Source organism: Gymnoscopelus microlampas, assembly GCF_963454915.1.
Source record: "Gymnoscopelus microlampas genome assembly, chromosome: 13".
Lineage (NCBI taxonomy): Eukaryota > Metazoa > Chordata > Actinopteri > Myctophiformes > Myctophidae > Gymnoscopelus > Gymnoscopelus microlampas.
This window is the reverse complement of record NC_139950.1, coordinates 27,513,384-27,534,484: the sequence shown is the minus strand read 5'-3', so window position 1 is coordinate 27,534,484 and position 21,101 is coordinate 27,513,384. Positions and strand designations below refer to the sequence as shown.

Genomic DNA, 21,101 nt, shown 5'->3' with positions numbered 1-21,101 from the left:
ATTGTTGAACAACGGATCTCTGCGTGTTGTTGAACAATATCTCGTGCTCTCGACAAACAAGCAAGTATAGCTACGACTTTAACATTTTAGAAAAACAAATGGAAATGGCTGACATGGATACATTGAGATTGTTTGTCAATGAACGACTTACTGCGGTTGCCGAAGACATATTATCTGTGTTTGTCAGAACTATTTTAGGGTACCAGCAACAGATAGACATTCAACGGAGACAGCTGGATCTTCTGAATCCCAGAGTCAAATCTCACCTCTCAGGTTTGCGTCTTACCTTTTATACACTTTTTATTTTTTTATTTTTTTAACACAAATGATTAGTTTCCCCCGAGTCTATCGTCCCGAAGACGACACGTGAACAAACCACGGTGTAGTGTATGTTAATGAATGATATGCACACAATATAACTTTTCAGTCGAGATGTGAACAAACAGCTGTACCAAAGGAAACAAAGTCTATTCTTCTCCCCTCAGGGCTGATGCGCGGCAGGATGTGCAAATGTTAGGGTTTGTTTTGTGTTGTTTGTACAGTTTTACTTGCGTTTTACGGTGAGTCTTGTATTTAAAAGAGAAAATAAAACATGAAAAAAAAAAAATAGGTCAAAATTTGAATCTTAAGGTAGTGTAAGTCAGGGGTCTTCAACAGGGGGTCCTCATAGTTACTACAGGGGGTCCGCCAAATCTTTGCATGATTTTTACATTAACCACTTCAACCAAGCATCCCTATTCTAAGGAGAACTTTAGCCAAAAATAGCAGATCTACAAGCACACAACGCCTCCCGCTGCCAGGCGTTGTGCGGAACATAAGTGTACTTAAACCCGGGCGTTTTAACTTGTTATATCCATGGCCGTGGGATAAGCACTTTATATTTGTATATAATAACGTTTATGTAGATGTACGGGTTGTAAATGTAGACATCTAAAAAAAACAGGAACAAGTAGCGTATGACGGTCATGTTTCAGGGCCAAGTCAAGTGTACCTATGGGCCAGTAATGCAACTAATAAGGTTCCCGACTGATAGCTTAATTTTTCTCTAGTAAATAGGTCCATATCTTATCTGTCAGATATATGAATTAATTGAATCAATAAACAGATGAAACTGCTTATTAAAAACAATATGTGGGTTTATTCCAGAGAAGAGATCTTACAAGCGTCGGAAATACTTAGAGCGAGGTTCCCGATATATTCTTATGAAGTTTAAACAGAGATACAGAGTTTTTAGCGGCGCTAGCCGCTCTATAGATCCTGCTCTATACCTGACTTTGTCCGTGTTCACCGTCAACGTTCTGATTGGTCAGACCCGTCAACGTTCTGATTGGTCAGACCCGCCAACAAAGTAATTGGTCAAGCTTCACGTGACACATGGCTATAAACACATTATAAACACATATCGATGACAAAATGTATCAAAGGCGCCGCTACCTTCACACAGGGTGTGATTTTTTACATATAGCGTGGGTTTACGCCTTCCGTCATCATCGGTCTGTGGTCCCATCTACTCTTGGTTCGTTTCCTTGGCAACCTGTGTCATTGTGACGCTTATACTGTGTAAACAATCCAAGGTTAATCTACTATCTATTATTGTTTGTCATACCAGAAGGAGGCCATCAAACCAAAACAATGTTGCAGGCCCTGCCTGAGAGTGTACAAGCATTTTCAACCATATGACACATAAGCTACAAAATATGAACAAGCACATACAAATTATATATATTTTTATCAGATTGATAAATACATATTTATAAATCTATCACCAACCGCCATAAAACTTGTAATTAAAAAAGTAATCAAAAAAACACGTCCCCCTCGCGAGTCGCGTATTGTGTTTGTGTTTTTGATGAATCTAACATGTTAAAAATGGAGTTTGAAGTTATAATGGGTTTGTATAGGAAGGAGGCGTGTCTGATAACATGAATATCAAATATCTAAATACTGAATCAAGCAACTTAAAAACGGTCTGGGGGCTCTCAAAAGCCTGAGAGTGAGTAGACGATAAAATGACCCAATGTTTTTTTGAAAGTGAAATATCCCTTTAATGCCATGTTTTTAATATAGCTGCTGTTATGCATCAGCTAATGATAAACTCAATTTATCAGCTTACATTTTAGTGGTCCAGTTCCAATTTTGTCTGCTCATTTCTTCATGTCATCACTCATTTCAATTGTTTATCTTGTATCCTGTATTTTCTGTTTACTAAAGAGCTCGAGAGTTATTGCTTATTGCTTAATATTGCTTTTAAATATTGTTTTGTTATTATGTTACTATGGCACATGATTTGTGATGTTGGGCTATAATACAATTTGAATAAACGTGGTGGCACGTTAGCTTGTAGGCAGACCATTTTTGCCAAATAGATTTGGTGTAGAACAAATAAAGGAGGGGACCAAGTACAGATCCGTGGGGACCCCGGACAACATAATATGTCGGGTTTAAGTGGTTCATATTTTGTTGTATGACTTGACAAAATGACATATGTTGACAAATTATACAACATTTTTAGCCTTCACATGTCAGTAAGTTTCCACTAATGGCTTGTAGATCACAATTTTCCCCTATTTTAGATTCATTTTGAATTTTTAACGATGATTGCAACTGATGAAGGAATTCATCAGAATGAAAAACCCACAAATACCCGTGGCTTATTTTTCTCTTTTGCTCTTTGAGCCTGCTGCTCGTGCTTGCTGTCCATGGTGCTGGAAACGGAATGGCACATGTCAGAGAAAAGGACAAGATTGATTGTATAATTAACACATTGTTACATTGTTTACCTATGCTAATAAACTATATTCTATAGATTAAAGGTAGGGTAAGTGATATGTTTTGGTTAAAACAAAAAGTATTTTCTTAAAAGGTTAAGAATATTCTGATAGTAATCATTGCTATAGAGTGTTTTGTCAGTAACAGGAGTCTCCCCGTCTCTCCAGCTCTTTAATAAACAGAAAATACATTTTCCGGTAGGTGTCAAAATCTCAGCCAATCAGGAGAAAGTACCCATTTTTAAGCTTCATTTTTATAGTGTTCCAGTTCCAATTTTGCCTGCTCATTTCTTAGTGTCATCACTTCCAATTTCACTTGTTTAATCTATATCCTGATTGAGTTCTCTATCCTGATTGGATACATTTGGAAATGAAACTGAAACGAAAATGCATTTTCTGTTTTATAAAGAGCTGGAGAGACAAGGAGACTCCTTTTACTGAACAAACACTCTATAGAAATGAGTACTATCAGAATATAGAGCTATTTAACACTTATTTTAACCAAAGATAATCACTTACCCTACCTTTAACTCAGTGATTCTCAACTTTTTTAAGTACTATGCCTCAAGCCACAGACCCATTTGATATGATTTCTATCTCCAGGACACCAATCTAGGCTACAATACGGTACTACTTCTTTCAGTTTTCACTGAGATTTGCCTTGCACTGTAAAATCTTCTGGGCCCTATTTTGCGTGTCTTAAGTACCAGGTCTTGTAACTTAACTTAAGACCTGGAGGCGTGGCCAATATGCCTCCAAGTCTTAAGTTAAGTAAGGGTCCTTTTGGTTCCTTTTTAAATTAACAATTAGGTGGGGGACCCCTGGAACCCCCCTCAAGGACCCCTCATTTTGAGAAGCAGTGGACTAATAGATCTTCTTCTTAACGCTTTTTTCATTATCGGGATACACTTTAAGCTAGCTGCATTATTAAATTAAATATCATGATAAATATCTGTCGATCAATATGGAATGAATTATTGTGATCATTTTTGCCATATGGCCCAGTCCTAACTAGAATCAATATTTTGACCAAAACAAGTTCCGATTTAGAATCAAGATTAGCTTCAATGACCACCACTACTATAAAACAATGAGACTATAAATACATTTATGTAGATATTAAGCATCTAATAGATTATCCGTTTATCTCATTTTCTATTCTGCTAGAATTCCTTGCTGTGGAAGTTTCTGCAGAACAGCAGGAGAGGAGCCCCATTCTGGTCCAGGAGGAACCAAAGCCTCCTCAGATAAAAGAGGAACAACAGGAGCTACTTCAAAGACTAGAGGAGGCTGGTGGGCCAGTGTTGACATTACTAGCAGTGAAGAGTGAAGATGATGATGAAAACGGACAGAGAGAGCCTCTAGCCAGCACCTCAGCTGAACCATTGAAAACACAAGAGGTCTATGGAGCATTACAACCAACTAGTGATGTCCAGCTCATCTCTCCTCCACACTGGTCTGAATCTGACACTGAAGACAGTCTTGAGTGGGAGGTGACCAGGGAAGCTCTGTCAGCTTTAAGCACTCTGAAATCACACAAGACACACCATGTGGAAGGACAAAGATTGTCTTTGAGCAACAAGCTGTCCCAGGACCTGACATCATCAAAACAAACCACGAGGTCAGGAGAGAAGCCATTTAGCTGTACAGTTTGTGCCAGAACATTTAAACGAAATGCACATCTAAAGGAACACCTGAGGACTCATACAGGGGAGAAACCATATAGTTGTACTGTTTGTGGCAAAACCTTTTGTCAAAGTGGAAGTCTTAAGATGCACGTGAGAATACATACAGGGGAAAAACCCTTTAGTTGTTTAATTTGTGGCAAAAGCTTTAATCAAAGTGGAAGTCTAACTTTGCACATGAGAGTACATACAGGGGAGAAGCCATATAGTTGTACTGTATGTGGAAAACGCTTTAGTATAAAGCAAGTTCTGAAGAAACACATGGTGAATCATACAGAAGAGAAACATTTAAATTAAACAATATCAGGAGCTTTTTTCCACAGAAGCTATCCAACACATATCAAACATGATCATTCATGCTAATCCAGTATGATGAAAATAAATCCTACATCAGAGGAATCACACAAATCTGAAAATCTCAACATGACCAAAAATGTAACCCAACTAGCTGGTCATTTCACAGCTGTGCACTTTACAGGAGTAGCCCGGTTGTAAACCTTGCCGGTCATGCACATTCACATTATCATGTCTTCTGCAGACCGGTCTGGCCCCAAGCGTTGGGTGGGTGTTTTCCAGAAACCAAAAGTGGAAGAGCCAATCAGTGTCTGTCAATCACAGGGCCCTGAGCGCAGACGCTGATTGGCTCTTCCACTTTTTTGTTTGTGCAAAACGCCCACCCAGCACTTGGGGCCAGATCATGTGACTGGGATGGTTTATCGGGCTATCACAGGAGTGCAGGATTCAGAATATTCATTCACCTAAATGTCAGTACTGAAATTGCTTACTAAATATTAGGTAATACATTCCACACTCCATTATTTCACAGGGGAACTCACCTCTGTTTTTAGGGTAGCTATTTTAGCGATTGCACAAAGTCTGTCTTTCATCTGATCGTGCAGTAACATTACAAGATTAATCCCTTTCTTCTTCTGTCATGTCAAGTCAAATAAAAATAAATTCAATTAAAACAATCCTTGTTTTAAAGCAAAAGTGTCACTTTCAGAAAGTGAGACATTACAATGTAGAGTTGATTCAAGATTCAAACGGTATTCTTCTTCACATGCTCATACAAGTATGTACAGTGAATTGTTGGTGAGGCAGTGGCTTACTCCGCCAGACTGCTTACATTGTCCAACATAAATAAATAACTGAATCATTTGGCTCCAATGTGGGTCTCAGATTTAATACGACCAGCCTGTGTCTATGATGTCAGTCATATGACATACAGTATCTATGACGCATGACTCCAAATTTGGGCTAGGTTTCAGCCAAATCAAAACCCCATTGGTTTCCATCATACATTTTAAGTTAAAGGACCACTTCACCCATTTTCAACCTATCGTCATATAATTGGTCCTCACTAATGCCCCGTTATGTGGTCCCATGTGTATGGTCACAAGTATGGATACTAGTAATGAAGTGTGGAGAAAAAGCATAACATAACATACAAACGTTATAGGTAGGGGTGGAGGTGGGATGACCAGCATTAGTATACACAGACATTCTTGTAGAATGACCATAGGTCAGAGCATATCATTTATAATTTGGAAAATTGCATCTTCCCTGGGTTACTGTGATAGGATATATAACTGTATGTATGTTGCCGCCAAATGAAAATGTGCAGAATATAGACTACTCAGAATGTGAATAGAATAAATTATCAACCGGGATATACAGAATATACAGTCATGCAGCACAAGGATGACTTAAGTATGTACAGTATGCTGTAAGAGCATTGCAGCAATCCTGTGATAAAAGCGTGCATTAGTCTCCCAGTCTTGGCTTGAGAGAACCAACCTTATTTTGGCAATATTCTTAAGATGATAAAATGCAGTCTTGGTGATGTTCCTGATGGAAGGCTTTTGCTTAGTGACTTCATACCAAAATCTTTAATTTTGTAGCCAGGTTTTCTCTCTGGGCCTTAGCAAGCACCAATAACCAGTCAGTTGTCCTGATTCAGCTGCAGAAAGTTCTAAGCAATCCATGCATTAAAGGGATACTTCAAACCCCCCAAATTGCCCTTTGTCTATCAATTACTCACCCTGGGAAGCCTTGAATTCATGGAGAATGTATTATTTTTGTTGCATGCCTTCACGGTGAATGAAGAATCCAAAAACAAAGAAAATACTTGCTGAATTGAAGTAAATACCTAGCAAAGCCATTTAGCCATTAATGACAGCAAAACATATCAAGAATCACTTTATAAACTCCACCGCAAATCATACACAACATTCCATAATGCCATGTTCAGTGACATGAGTTCCCTAAGACCCTCTCGTATGATTTAATTCGGGGCAGTGTGCGGGTACATAGATGAGGTTCATGACGCTTTGGCCACAATTTCCCGTTGATGTCCCATTCACACCAACAGCGGAAGTGATTTTCCTCCAAGTGTTTTAACACTTAATGGGTGTGCACAAAACATCTAAAACATCCAAGTCACCTTTGTGTGTATGCCTAGTCCACACGTAGTTCAGTGTGCTTCTCTTAGGTTGCCTGTCTCGTCGCAAACCTTACCGAAAAAAGGTGAACTCTCAGCTTTTTCACACTGCTTTTTGCTGGCTCCTGCTGCAACGAGGTCAGTCCTCATCATACCCAATGCAAGGTACCACACTGCTTTTCTCAGAACGCGGAAGTGGAATACTGCTGTTTGTGTGTATTCGGAGTTGTGCAACTGTTGTTAAGTTGTACATACAGTAGAAATGCAATTAAAAATAAAAGCATGTGGTAAAACAATATTGTTTGCACACTTGCACTCTTGGGGACTGATCTCACACTTACATATAAAAGTTTGTGAATTGATAGCATTTGCTTAGACACAACTGAAAAGCTTTTAGAAAGTAACTGGCAACTCTGATCTCACATCTACTGCTCGCTTTATCGTCTCCACCAGGCCAAAGGCAAGCAGGAACATTGTCTGTGTTTGTCTCTGGGGTTAGGCTCCCAAAATGCACTGTGCACACTGCCAGTAGGTCAACTTTTTTTACGTGTTGCTATTCTGAGCTTGTAGATAGGCTATTGAGGAGATTTGGTGTAGAGGGGAAAAAAAGAGCTGACTAAACAGAGTGGACCCCAGTCTAAGTGGTTTTAAAGTGTCATCCACTGTGTCAGCCCCATTGTCCCAGGATCCAGTCATCATCAGCCTATATCAAGGGGGGAAACCTGTGGCTACATGGATGGCCTGGACTCATACTCTGTCATGGGATCAGCGCCAGGAACAGGGTCAGGGTCCGGGTCGTTTGAGACGGTCAAAGAACACTGTGCTGTCTGCAACGACTATGCCTCTGGGTGCCACTATGGTGTGTGGTCCTGTGAGGGCTGTAAGGCCTTCTTCAAGAGGAGCATCAGCAAAGGTAGGCAGAGATTTATAACCCCTTTAATATCTCTGAGTGTGATTCTGAAACCATTTCATCATTCATTTGTCAGAAATCATTGTTTTAATTTAATGTCAAATCATTTGGAATTCATTGCAATGGCTAAGTCTGCAAATCTCCAGCAGTTGATTACAGCGACTCTAGCGAGGAAGCATGCTTTCAAAGAACATTTTGAATGGGCCCGTAGATCCATTTGGTTCCCTTTGTACACTCTAACACTTAAAACACAGGATTTTACAATGTTGCTTCTGTCACATACTGTATATATTATGGAAACTTTAGTTCATAGTTCATTCCCTTCATGTGCGTTATACTGTTTAAACATGGGGCACTGTGCCCCATCACAATTTAGTTGTTGATGCACTGTTACATTGTTGGAGCTTGCAAAACAATCTTTAAGGTTTTAATTTGATCCAGGATAACACATAATGCAAAAACGTACAACTGAATAAAATACAACTCAAAAATCAAACAAACGGAGAGGCAACCTCTTCCCATGGCAGCCTACACTACTACTGAACTACTTCAATTATATTCTCTGCAGACTCCACCAGCAGAGAATATACAAATGTGTCAACTCAGCGCTGACACATTTGTAATAATGTTTTTTTCACCTTGTTTCTAGGTAACAAAGGCCACAATGACTATCTGTGCCCAGCGACTAATCAGTGCACTATCGACAGAAACCGAAGGAAGAGCTGCCAGGCGTGCCGTCTTAGGAAGTGCTACGAAATGGGCATGAGCGGTGGGTAGAGACCGTATTCACACATACTCACACCCACTTGCATGCATCTCTGGTCAAGTAAATCCTACGTTTGGCATATTTTTCAGAGCCACCTTGTTTTTCTGCATTTATGGAGCATTGGCACAGGCGTCCTCTTGAAACTGGCTTACTTTAACAAGCAGCGTATGGAATACAACATGGTTTTATTGAATTAGTTCCCAACATCCAATTATATTATAGTTTTCACCCCTGGGCTTTCTTTTGTATCTCATTTGCATATCCTTTTTTTGGGGTTAGGGTTGGTCAATCAGCCTCAGGTCTAAATCGGCCTCAGGTAAATGGTTTAAGTGGTTAAAGGTAAGGTAAGTGATTTTCTTTGGTTAATATAAGTGTTAAATAGCTCTATATTCTGATAGTACTCATTGCTATAGAGTGTTTGTTCAGTAACAGGAGTGTCCATGTCTCTCCAGCTCTTTATTAAACAGAAAATGCATTTTCAGGTCGGGAAACCAATTTACCCAATCAGGATAGAGAACTCAGACAGGATACAGATAAACAAGTGATATTGGAAGTTAGGACACAAATAAATGAGCAGACACAATTGGAACTGGAACAATATCAAATGAAGCTGATAAATGTTTACTCTATCCTGATTGACTGAAATGTTGTCACCTACCTGAAAATGTATTTAACGTTTAATAAAGAGCTGGAGAGACGCAGAGACCCCTGTTACTGAGCAAACACTCTATAGCAATGATTACTATCACAATAGAGATTTGACCTTTTAACAAAAAAACATTTATTTTTAACCAAAAATATCACTTGCCCTACTTTTAAAGGCCTTAAAATACACATTAACATGAGTCCATCATAATAGAAAAGATAAGTCAACAAACAAAACAAAAACAAATTTACATAACATTGATGATAGTGCTATCACACAAGTCTATGAAATCTATGCAAAAGTTCAATCTGCAACACAATTTGATACAATATGTATAAAATTGCTTCATCTCTCTTTCAGCTAAGGGGTCCTTGGCATGAAAGACCCCTGCTCTACAATAGTTGGCAAATAGTTAGTTAGTTAGTTAGTTAGTTAGTTAGTTTATTTATTTCGGTCAAATAAACACAAGTTAATAGGAAAGCTGTGATTATCCATCTCTCAAGCATGCTGCCATTATTGACTCCTGCCAATAATGGCAGTGGGAATAGTGAGCGGGTTGCTGAATTCAGATAAGCTTGAGACTAACTTTAATTTGGCCTTGAAATGCTTTCTTGGAGTTCAACAACCGATTAGCCCACACTATTGTTTTCATACCTCTTGAATCACACCCAGCCATCTAAATACACCTTTGGATACCTTGGCAAGGACAACGGGATACAATGTTATGCGTGTGTGTGTGTAGGGAGATGTTACAGTGGAGAGGGCTGATAAGTAGCTGTGTGTGTTTGTGTGTGTGTGTGTGTGTGTGTGTGTGTGTGTGTGTGTGTGTGTGTGTGTGTGTGTGTGTGTGTGTGTGTGTGTGTGTGTGTGTGTGTGTGTGTGTGTGTGTGTGTGTGTGTGCGTGTGCGTGCGTGCGTGTGTTCACAAGTATGTCTCTAATGTGTTTTTGTGTGAATGTCTTATCACAACAGGTATAAGAGCACGTGAGAGACTACCGCGTAGGAGTCGTATGCAACATTGTGGCATCGTTGAGAGAAACCCTCTAGAGAGGTGGTGCACAGAGCAGCTCTGGATGAGAGGAAACACAACAGCCCAAGAGGGAGAGCAGGGGGGGAAGATGGGACTATGAAAAAGGAGGATGAGTAAAATAATGATCACCCAGGCAGTTTTTGTTGCATGGCTGCATCAGCCCAAGCTGTAACGGCAGCCCTCGGTTGGATAACATGGGCAATGGTGAATACCTGGCGATAATTGTGCGTCACATACCCATAGCCTTATTTATTCACAAAAGGTGAGGATAAAGCCTTTACATTATACTGTCAATGAGGACCTGCCCCAGCAAACAAAATGGTAGTCGTGCTGGGTTTTTCTGACAGTGTGGGAGTTGGCTGAGAACATGACAGGTGCTGCTGGCAAGCCGTTGTTAGTACGCAGCAATTCCGTGAACTGTCAAAAGGTTACTAATTTGTTTTCCAGTCTTCAGCAATTCATTCTACCAAACCGTTTGCAACCGTGAGGCCACTAACTATGAAACTTCAGCACATGGCGGCACTTTAGCTTGCTACATGGCCTTCAAATCTAGATATAAAGTGGTCCCCATATATGGGCATACTACATTTGTTACGCCCACCCAACATGTTAGGCTTGTGATGCAACTGCAACTCCTCCACTGCCCCAGTTACCCACGGTGTCCCCCAGGATTCAATGCTTGGTCCCCTGCTCTTCACCATATGCAGTACATCCCATATACAGTACACCCCTCGGACAGATCCTCCGCCACCATGGCCTTCAATTTCACTGCTATGCCGACGACACGCAACTTTACCGCTCCACCACGACCATCACCACAGCCACCCACTCCACCTGCCTCACAGACATAAAAACCTAGATGCAAAAGAACTTAATGAAATTCAACTGCAATAAATCGGAAATCATCATCATTGGCCCCAACTCCCTTACCCGCTCCACCAAGGACATCTCACTTATCGACGTCTCCCTTGTCAGAAACTTCATCCACGTCCGCAGCCTAGGTGTCATTTTCGACCGTATACCCTAATATGGTCAAAACTCAGCTGCCGCCTGCTCACCAGTATACTCCAGAGACCATATCACACCAGTCCTCCACAACCTCCACTGGCTGCCTGTCAAACAAAGAGTCCAATTTAAAATGCTGCTCACCATGGCACTCCACAACCTGGCTCCCCCTACTTCTCTGACCTCCTCAAGCCGCATGTTCCGTCCCGCTCCCTCAGGTCCGGTGATGCCGGCCTCCTGGGGGTCCCCAAGACCAGGCTCCCAACCTGGGGCGACAGGGCTTTCTCGGGGCTGCCCCCTCCCTCCGGAATGCACTCCATAAACATATCAGAGACCCTCCCTCCCTACCTTCAAAACCACCCTGAAAACCCACCCGTTCAGAATTGTCTTTCTGAGTTGACTTTGATCTCAACCCTTGTTTTCAGTGTTTTATTTCTTTTAATTCTTATCTTTTTGCTTATGAGTTCTCTTTTTTCCCCCTTCTCCTCTCCCCCTGACCCTCACACACACACACACACATGTAAAGCGTATTTGAGTACTTAGAAAACCGCACTCCCTCAAGAACTTGTCGATGCACTCGCCAAGTTTGAAGTAGGTCAGTCCCATATATGCACATGACCATATATGGGCATAGCGGTGGGATCTGTGCCTCTGGACAACTGAAATTTCAGCAAGCCTACATCTGTCAATGTACTGAACATTCTTTTGTATCTCTTCTGTGCATTGTCAGCTCCAGCAATCCCCACTTCAACAGCCCTAAAAGGAATGCAGTGGAATCGGGAAGTAGGCTACACTTAAAATGGTTGTGTGATAACTGCATTGTTGTGGTTTAATTATGATATATATAAATAAATATATATTTACTACATTTAAATATATATATTTTCAATAATAACAGAACCTTAATAATGTAAGCCTGCTTTGCAATAAATATTTGCAGATAAAAATAAAAGGTGAACAAAAAACAACTTTAGCAACTTGTAATGTGTACAATGTGATTTCCTGGGGCCTATTTCACGAAGGCAGAATTAGGGGTTAAGCCTGGATTTAACACCTATCCTGGCTTAATTTAGCCAGGATTAGCGATGAATCGGTTTCATGAAAGAAAATGTACGCAATCCTACTTTAGTTACCATGGAAATTTAGCTGTGAAGTTAGCCTGGTAGGGACCAGGCTAACAGCCAAGCTTACTTAATCCAGTGCCTTGTTCTTCAAGTTTTTCCACAGTTAATTCAACACGTGTTTGTATATGGACTCATTTTAATGACCCTGCATTCAAATAAAATGAAATAAATACTATAAGATATAATCAATTTAATTATATTACTGAAATAGAGTGTGACCATGAATAATAATTGTCTCACAATGACTCATGTGATGTCATTGTCACTCTGTTAACAAATTGTTGTTAGATGTTTGATAATATTAGATTTTTTTTTATATTATAAAAAATGTCTGACAGATGCTGACGCTTTTATCCAAAGCGACTTACAATAAGTGCATTCAACATAGGTAGGGAAGAAACTACTAATCACCAGAAGCATTAAGTGCATTCTCTTCTAAAACAAGCAACCAAGAGTATACCTAGCGCTAAAGTAAAAGTGCAATATATCAGCTACCTACTTTCATAAACAGATGAGACAAAGTAGGAAAATCAAATGAGCAAGAGCTAAAACAAATAAGTGTATCGAATAAACATGATCCAATAAAACAATAAAACAAGAGTTCGTACAACTAGTTAACAAGTAGGCAAGGCGAAGAGGAAGGGTAGTGTTTCCTGAAGAGGTGGGTTTTCAGCCTGCGGCGAAAGATATATATATATATATATATATATATATATATATATATATATATATATATATATAAATTATTAGTTGCGAGTTTAAAAGACCCTCTTCACTGTACAATGTAAGTCAATGAGGAGCATATTTTAAATTATCAATTTCTAGTCAATGGAGACATTATTTTTGATTTCTTGTCCACCTTTGGAGTTACATCATGATGGCAAGGTAACTACACAACCAAAACCTCCTATAACAAAGTGGTCTTGCCCTTTAAGCAGTAAATCTGATGACAATATATTTTAGAATGTTTATGCTGAAAAGTAACAGTTTTGGCCATAATGAGGTTTCCGCCCGACAGACAATATATTAATATTTATATTGTACATGCAAAATTGCTGCTATAATTTGGTAGAATGACCCATCACGTTCATGTAATGTCAATGTACAAAGGTCAGTGTGCTTGGTTAGCTCTGTTGGAAGAGCTCTTGACTTCAGACCACAGGGTCATGGGATCGAATCGCAACATAGGAGTCTTGGCATCTGAGCAATCTGGCTCCTACGGGTGGGTCTACCATCTTTTTTCGCCTTTATCATAAAGGTTGCTGGACAATATATAGAGGATGAAATGCATAATTATGAAATAATATAAAGGTAATTTTAAATACATTGTAGAAAATGAGAGACATGATGCTTTATTAGCAAGACAGTCTTTTATTATATCATTCCTCATTTTGCTGGTTTCCCCTGAAACCCCTTTACTGTTAGTACAGAGTAGAACTGCCTTAGAATAATTGCTGATTATGTTGGCATAGCTGAATGGTTAGAGAGCCTGCCTGTCAAGCCATAAATCCCAGGTTCGATCCCAGGCCTCAGCAATGTGTCAAAGTGTCCCTGAACAAGACACATAAAAAAATAGTTCACCCAAAAAATACTTATTTTCTATCAATTACACATTGCTACTACTGCTTATCATTATAGTGGACTGACCCTCAGGGGTCCTTGGAGGAGTGAAGAATGAGAAGTAGTTTAATGTCTAGTAGTAGTATAATTTAATTCACTTGAAATTGTTACAATACAAAAATACAAACACACACACACACACACACACACACACACACACACACACACACACACACACACACACACACACACACACACACACACACACACACACACACACACACACGTTAGACCTTATTAACACTCATGCTTGATTTTCAGGGACACTTTCTTCAGCAAAGACTATGGACTTTGACTGTAGAAGGTAGAAGCAACATTGTCAAGTGATGTAACCTGGTTGTGTCAATTGGTGAAACCAGTATTTTTCTTAAGAATATGATAATATACAGGAAAACTGTGGAACGATGAAATGTGGCATGAAACATAATCCTCTGTTGCAGTGTAATGGAATGTTTTTTTTTTACATAATGATGATTTAGAAAACATCTTCTCAGCATGATGTCCCGCTCAATGTGACTGCCAAAAAAAATACATCTAGAGATAATGCTAATAAAATCTATTTTGATTTTATATTTTAAAACAAATTTACATTTTACATTTTCATTCTCCATCTAAAGTCTACTAGGGTAAGTATTTCGTTCTCACTTGCATTTCCTGAGCCAGCGTGGCTCAAGACATAATGTCTGGGGTTTATAAACCGAAGGTTCTAGGTTCAAAGCTCAAACTCAACAAACAACTTAAAACAACAACAAAAGCTGGTTCAAATGCCTCAATAAAAAAAAACGTGGAATCAAACTGATGAAGGAAAAAAACACATTAACAGCTGTCAAATGAATAAACAATGCGAGAAAAAAGATTAAGGAAAATAAGAAATTACGAAATGCTTAAAAATAATATAAAATGTCACACACAAAAAAAATCAAGGTTATGTTGAAGGGAGAAACGTCGATTTGATTTCTTTAACTGTCTGGGGAGGGCACAGAGGTCTGACTATTTTTTACCACAACAGAACTGTTGTGTATTTGACCATTTCTCTGCATGCTCTTCAGTGAAAGATTACAGCCAGCTACAAACATGAAAAAACACCTATAGTGTAGGTATATTTTGCTTATTTTTGTTTTTCCCACGCTTTGTTTTGATGTCCCACTTCCTAATTGATTGATTAGCTCCTGCTGTGTGTCCCCTCATCACCTTTATTTTATGTCAGGTGAGGTGTATTTTTGGGCAGCCTGGCATTCAGTGAGAGAATGGGGGTGAGCTAGGTTCAATATTTTGAGTTTAGGTTTGGACCCCTAACCTCTGGTTTGAGAAGCAACATATCTCTAGCTCAGGGGTGGGCAACTCTGATAATGGAGAGGGCCACTATATTTCCACACTCACTATGCCATTCTATGTCACACAAAAGTAGCAAAAACGCGCCGCAGTGCGACGCGTTTTAAGCTTGTAGATCGGCTATTTTTGCTATTTTTTTGCCATTTTTATTTAATTTGAAATGCATTTAGTTACTACTCATGTTAGTAAGTAGTAATGTAATGTTTAGTTACTACTTATGTTAACTTAAATACAAATACATTGAACATAAAAAGACAAGAGAATTTTAATACTATAGTCATTAAGCTACTAATATAGACTGAAGTAGTTAAAGCGGGTCATGTTTGCATGTTTGGAATTGTAACAGCTGAAATCAATAATATATCAGTATTCTGATATTAACCTGCGGGCCGCATTAAAGGGTCTACACCATGAATTATAACTTTTTCTTCATTTTTGTGTGTTCTTGGTCTCCCCCACCTCTCTTCTGTTCCAACAAATACCCGACTTCGAGCATGCAGGCTTTCATAGGCTATCTGTGTTTTTTATGTAAATTGGTCTGAAAACAGTCCGTCAGATTTGTTCCCCCACCCTACGTCACGTCTGGGAACAATTCCTCCCGTTTTTCAGTTCTAACCCCCAAAAAAAAATCACAAAAAAAAAAAAAAGTTTTTTTTTTTTTTTTTTTTTTTTTTTAATTTTTCTTATTTTTTTTTTTTTTACTTTTTCCACACAGAACCAGGACATAACATGCATACAAACTGGCTCAATAGCGCCCCGTGCCAAACAGGACAATGTGGTATTGCAGGTGAAAGTGCTTTAATAAGCCAGAGAGAAGTTAGTTGGAATGAGTATATCTGAGGCTTGATTTAGGCTCAAACCTTTTGAAAAACGTTTGAGGGACATAAACAATATGATATCAAATATTATTATTATTTTTTAAATTCATGGTGTAGCTCCTTTAAGTGAGAGTGGGGGCCACTCATTTTCACTGTCCATCCTAATTGTAAAAGGTGGGTTAAGTATTACGTCCTCCGAAGCATTTTCCATGCCAGCGTAGCACAAGAGATAATTCCAGGGTTTATAAACGTAAAATGTAGGATTCAAAGCTCCCACAGAACATCTTCATTGTCCGTCTAAATTCTAAAAGGTGGGTTAAGTATTACGTTCTCAGTGGCATCTTTCATGCCACCATGGCTCAAGAGAAAACTCGGGGGTTTATATCCCGAAGGTTTAAGGTTCGAAACTCCTGAAGAACATTTTCACCGTCCATCTAAATTCAATATGGTGGGTTAAGTATGACGTTCCCAATCATACTTTCCACGCCAGCGTGGCTCAAGAGATAAATCCAGGGTCTGAAAGAAGAAGGTTTAGGGTTCAAACCTCCTGTAGAACATTTTCTCTGTCCATCTAAATTCAATATGGTGGGTTAAGTATGACGTTCCCAATTGTACTTTCCATGCCAGCGTGGCTCAAGAGATAAATCCAGGGTCCCAATGTAGAAGGTTTAGGGTTCAAACCTCCTGTAGAACATTTTCTCTGTCCATCTAAATTCAATATGGTGGGTTAAGTATGACGTTCCCGATTGTACTTTCCATGCCAGCGTGGCTTAAAAGATAAATACGTGGTTCATAAACCCAGGGTTCCTGGTTCAAAGCTCACTCAAAACAACTCAAACAACAACTAAACAAAAACTGAAAGGGTAAAACAACTAAAATGAAACTGTGGTCAATACAAACTGGTGATGGAAAAAAAAAACTATAAACAATGAAAAAAACACTATACAATTAAAAAATAATACATCGATCGAATTAATGTGAAAAAACAGCTCATTAACTCGCAAAACAATAAAAAAAAAAAAACTTTGCATAATATGTCAATTTATCAAGCTCCTCCCCCTGGAGGTGGGCTCCCTCCATGCTCCTCCCTCTCCTACTGGAGCTAAAAGAGGGCGTGAGGAGGGCGGCGGGCTTCATCCATGCTTCTCGCCTTAAAAAGACCAAAAATTGAGATCTTCCCTGACCAAGATTCAAACCCACAACCATCCGCTTGCAAGGCCTATGCTTTTTACTTGCACCACCAGGCCTTTCACATTAATTAGGATTTGGAGGTTATATTTAAAGTTAAAGCAAGAGGTGACAGGTCAAAAGATGAAAATCCACAGCAAACACCTCTACCCCTGACAGAATGACTGAATCTACTAGATACACCCTCTGATGATCAGGGAAAGGGTTCATTATGACAACTGAGATTTAGGTTGTTTAAAACCATCTGTTAGAAAACGTTTACTCTGACTGAGAGTCTGAACCCAGATTTACACTTTCATTGAAAGCAAACAGAGGGATGTTTCGTAATGTCATTAAAATTCATACCCTTTTTGTCATTTATAAATTCCTTATTAGTTTCAGATGATCAAAACTATAGTATTTTTGGTGTTAAATCAAGTAGGCTACATTGTTCTCACTTTGGACTGGACATAAAAAAAAGTTTAACTATAGTTCCTCAAACAGTGCTGTATTATGACCACAGATCCTCCATTGAATTAAGTTTAAGAAAATACTACTTTGCACTCATGGCATGCAGCATATCAATCAAATCAATGATCAATTATAGGCTGAGCTCCATACTTCGTTTTGAGGTATTCTAGTGACTCAGGGATAACAAATTACGTAAATTGAATCCAACCACTTAAATGTAATGTATTTATTGCAACAACCAACCAAGACTGTTGCAAACGGCTGAGTTTGTAACAAAATGAGGAAACTCACACAAACAAAGAACGTTTAAATGATTTATTAAAAACCCATGTGGGTAACCGGTGTCCCTCAGGGCTCAATTCTAGTGTAATTTCTGTTCTGTGTTATTGTGGGGAAATCGGCTGAAAATAGCCGATCGACAAGCTCACAACGTGTCGCAGTGAGCTTGTCGATCGGCTATTTTCTGCTAAAGCTTTCCCCACAATACGGATACTGGGGTGGTTAACAGTGCTTAAAGGGCAAGACCACTTTGATAGACGTTTGGGTTGTGTAGTTACCTTGCCATGATGCATCTCCAAAGGTGGGCAAGAGATCTAAAATAATTGCTCGGCTCCATTGATAATTCAAAATATGCTCCTCATTGAATTACATTGTATGCTGAAACAGCTCTCAAAGTCACTCTTTTAGCACAAACGAACGCAAATAAAGTTGATTCAGACAATATAAAACACCACCAAACCCAGTACCATTTGTTTTTTAAATAAAAATGCTAACATCCTGTTGATTTTGCTTCAAATAGTAAAATCAGCAGTCAGTTGACATTTTTATTAAAAAAACAAACAGTACTGGGTTTGGTGATGTTCTATATTGACTGAATCAGCTTTGTTTGGGTTCGTTTGTGTTCGTTTATGTGCTAAAAGCGTGACTTTGAGAGCTGTTTTACCGTACAATGTCAATGAGGAGCATATTTTGAGTGATCAATTTCTATTCAATGGAGCAATTATTTTAGATTTCGTGTTCACCTGTGGAGTTACATTATGGCAAGGTAACTACACAACCCAAACCTCTACCAAAGTGGTCTTGTCCTTTAACAACCAAAATCCAAAAGGCTGGAGTGCTACCAGTGAGCTTCATGGTGGGAGAGAGGACAAGAGTGAAGTCCAGCCTACCTCTTTTATAGAGGACAATCCAGGTGGGCCAGATCTCCACTGATGACACACTCCGCCCTCCAATCATTCTGAAACACAGACACCAAGTTAGTAACCATGACAACCACACCAGTTACCCTGACAACCCCCAGGGTTGTCACAAGAATTAAATATAAAAATAGATAGCTGTGCTGTGAACAATTTAGGCTGACAAGAACAAAGTATTATGGCATTGTATATCTTTCTTTTTTTTAAACAACAGGACTGTATGGCATTTTGTTTAAACTACAGTATTGTTCATTTTTTATGACACAGTTGATTTCTTATACCATTGTGTCAATGTAGGAACTGAATTAATAACTAGCTAAACTCCTTTTTGCATCAACTCCTCCAAGGAACAGGCCATATGATGTAGTTGGCAGGGCTTTATTGAAGAAAAGATGTAATTAAAAACAAACAATTAGACAAATAATCACACATTGATGATGATAATGAAGTGCACATTACATTCACACTGATTTACATGTCAACCTCAAAGTCACATCAGACAATGAGCATGAAGCTGTCACTTTTACAAACTGTAATAAAAGTTATCCTTGCCTGGGCTTACCTCTGTACTGGAGGCTGACGACAGGGGAACAGGTTCTCCTGAGAGCAAGAAGCTGCGATGGAGAGATGAGTGAATGACATGGTCCAAGGTTTCCTCAGATTTATTAAAGCAGTTAAACCTCATTGCACAATTATCCAGTGGTGTAAAGTAACTAAGTACATGTACTCAAGTACTGTACTTAAGTACAATTTTGAGGCATTTTCACTTTACTGGAGTATTTCCAATTGTCAATACGTTTACTTCTACTCTATTACATCTCAGAGGCAAATATTGTACTTATACTCAACAAAATTAATTTGAAAACATTAGTAACTAGTTACTTTGGAGATATATTATATATTATATTATAAAACATACTTTAACCACTTTAGCCCTATTTTATACCTAGGCTATTTGAAAATAGCCGATCTACAAGTGAGCTTGTAGATCTGCTATTTTCAAACATTAGTACTTTTACTTTTGGTACTTTAAGCATCAAGTAACCTTTTGAACACAGGCCTTTTGCTTGTAAACAGAGACTTTCTATATTGTGGTATTGCTACTTTTACTTAAGTAAAATATCTGAGTACTTTGTCCACCACTGCAGTTATCTTATTCGTACAGGTGTGTAGGTGTGTGTGACTCACCATGAGAGCCAGACTCCACAGCAGTGGTGAGGAGGGGGAGCTCCTGGTTGATCAGTTCTGCAGGATTACGGGATGCAGCCAACGCGTGCTTGAACACAGAGGAAGAAAAATATATTGTACAGATCCATTTCTACAAGCAGTTGGACACTGGAGAACATGTCACCACCACCCTCTCAGCAGTGCATACAACCAGCCTACATCATGTGAGAGGGGGGGGGGGGTACCACCAGCTAAACCATTTACCCCAGCTAAGTTAGTTAACATTGCTACTACTAGCGATTTTTTTGTTTTTGACACATTCCTGAGCACATACTCAGACATATTGGTTGGATGCATGGCGCATATAATAGGCTATCGCATTGTAGATTAGTAGGCGATAATTCCAATATTCACTATACATTCCTCATGTTTAAGCCTAACTGAATGATATATTTATGAACTTGCATATAAATTGTATATATTTTTGGACGACTTGTTCATTTAATTTGTTGGCAATACTTTGCCACGCTTTCTCCCTGGATCCATTTATTGCGGCCATGTTTCCTTTCTTGCTTATTATACATTTTACTTCCTCGTGTGATTCCGGGGAGACATCAAATTTCTCTTTTGGGTCTTGAGTCGAACCAATTACTCCCGCAGAGACATCAAATTTCTCTTTTGGGCCTTGAGTCTTGGGACTCAAGCCTCAAGACTCTTGAGCTAAAAAGTTTGTGAACCACTGCCATTTAGAACAGTGGTTTTCAACCTTTTTCATGCCAAGGTCCCCTAAATTGATATACATTGGGCCGCGGACCCCCATCTGAAAATGTTTTGTGCCAGGGACCCCCAGAAGCAAAGATTTGAGTTAAAAATGTTTATATATTTCAAAGATATGCACACATTTTCAAGATTTTTCAAAAGTAGCAGATCTACAAGCTCATGCGCTTGTAGATCAGC

General features: G+C 39.1%; 1 protein-coding gene across 2 annotated transcripts; it reads left to right on the top strand.

Moving 5' to 3' along the window:
• The first annotated feature begins 9 nt into the window (after positions 1 to 9).
• On the top strand, positions 10 to 12,222 carry LOC311058853 (uncharacterized protein). 2 transcript variants are annotated; one of them, XM_084076380.1, is made up of 5 exons: positions 10 to 273; positions 3,936 to 4,389; positions 7,565 to 7,806; positions 8,453 to 8,572; positions 11,980 to 12,222. In XM_084076380.1, exons 1-5 carry the CDS (start codon positions 99 to 101, stop codon positions 12,045 to 12,047), a joined length of 1,059 nt encoding a protein of 352 aa, XP_083932506.1. In that variant the 5' UTR covers positions 10 to 98; the 3' UTR covers positions 12,048 to 12,222. The 2 variants fall into 2 exon arrangements, with proteins under 2 accessions (XP_083932506.1, XP_083932505.1); XM_084076379.1 differs by having other exon boundaries at positions 10,187 to 12,222.
• The last annotated feature ends 8,879 nt before the right edge of the window (positions 12,223 to 21,101 follow it).

Bases quoted from the DNA above. Each gene is read 5' to 3' on its own strand.
- LOC311058853 (XM_084076379.1), top strand. From the start codon at position 99: ATGGAAATGGCTGACATGGATACATTGAGATTGTTTGTCAATGAACGA. The intron at 4,390-7,564 runs GTCAGGAGAGAA...CCACTGTGTCAG, and splicing joins TCATCAAAACAAACCACGAG to CCCCATTGTCCCAGGATCCA. The intron at 7,807-8,452 runs GTAGGCAGAGAT...CCTTGTTTCTAG, and splicing joins CAAGAGGAGCATCAGCAAAG to GTAACAAAGGCCACAATGAC.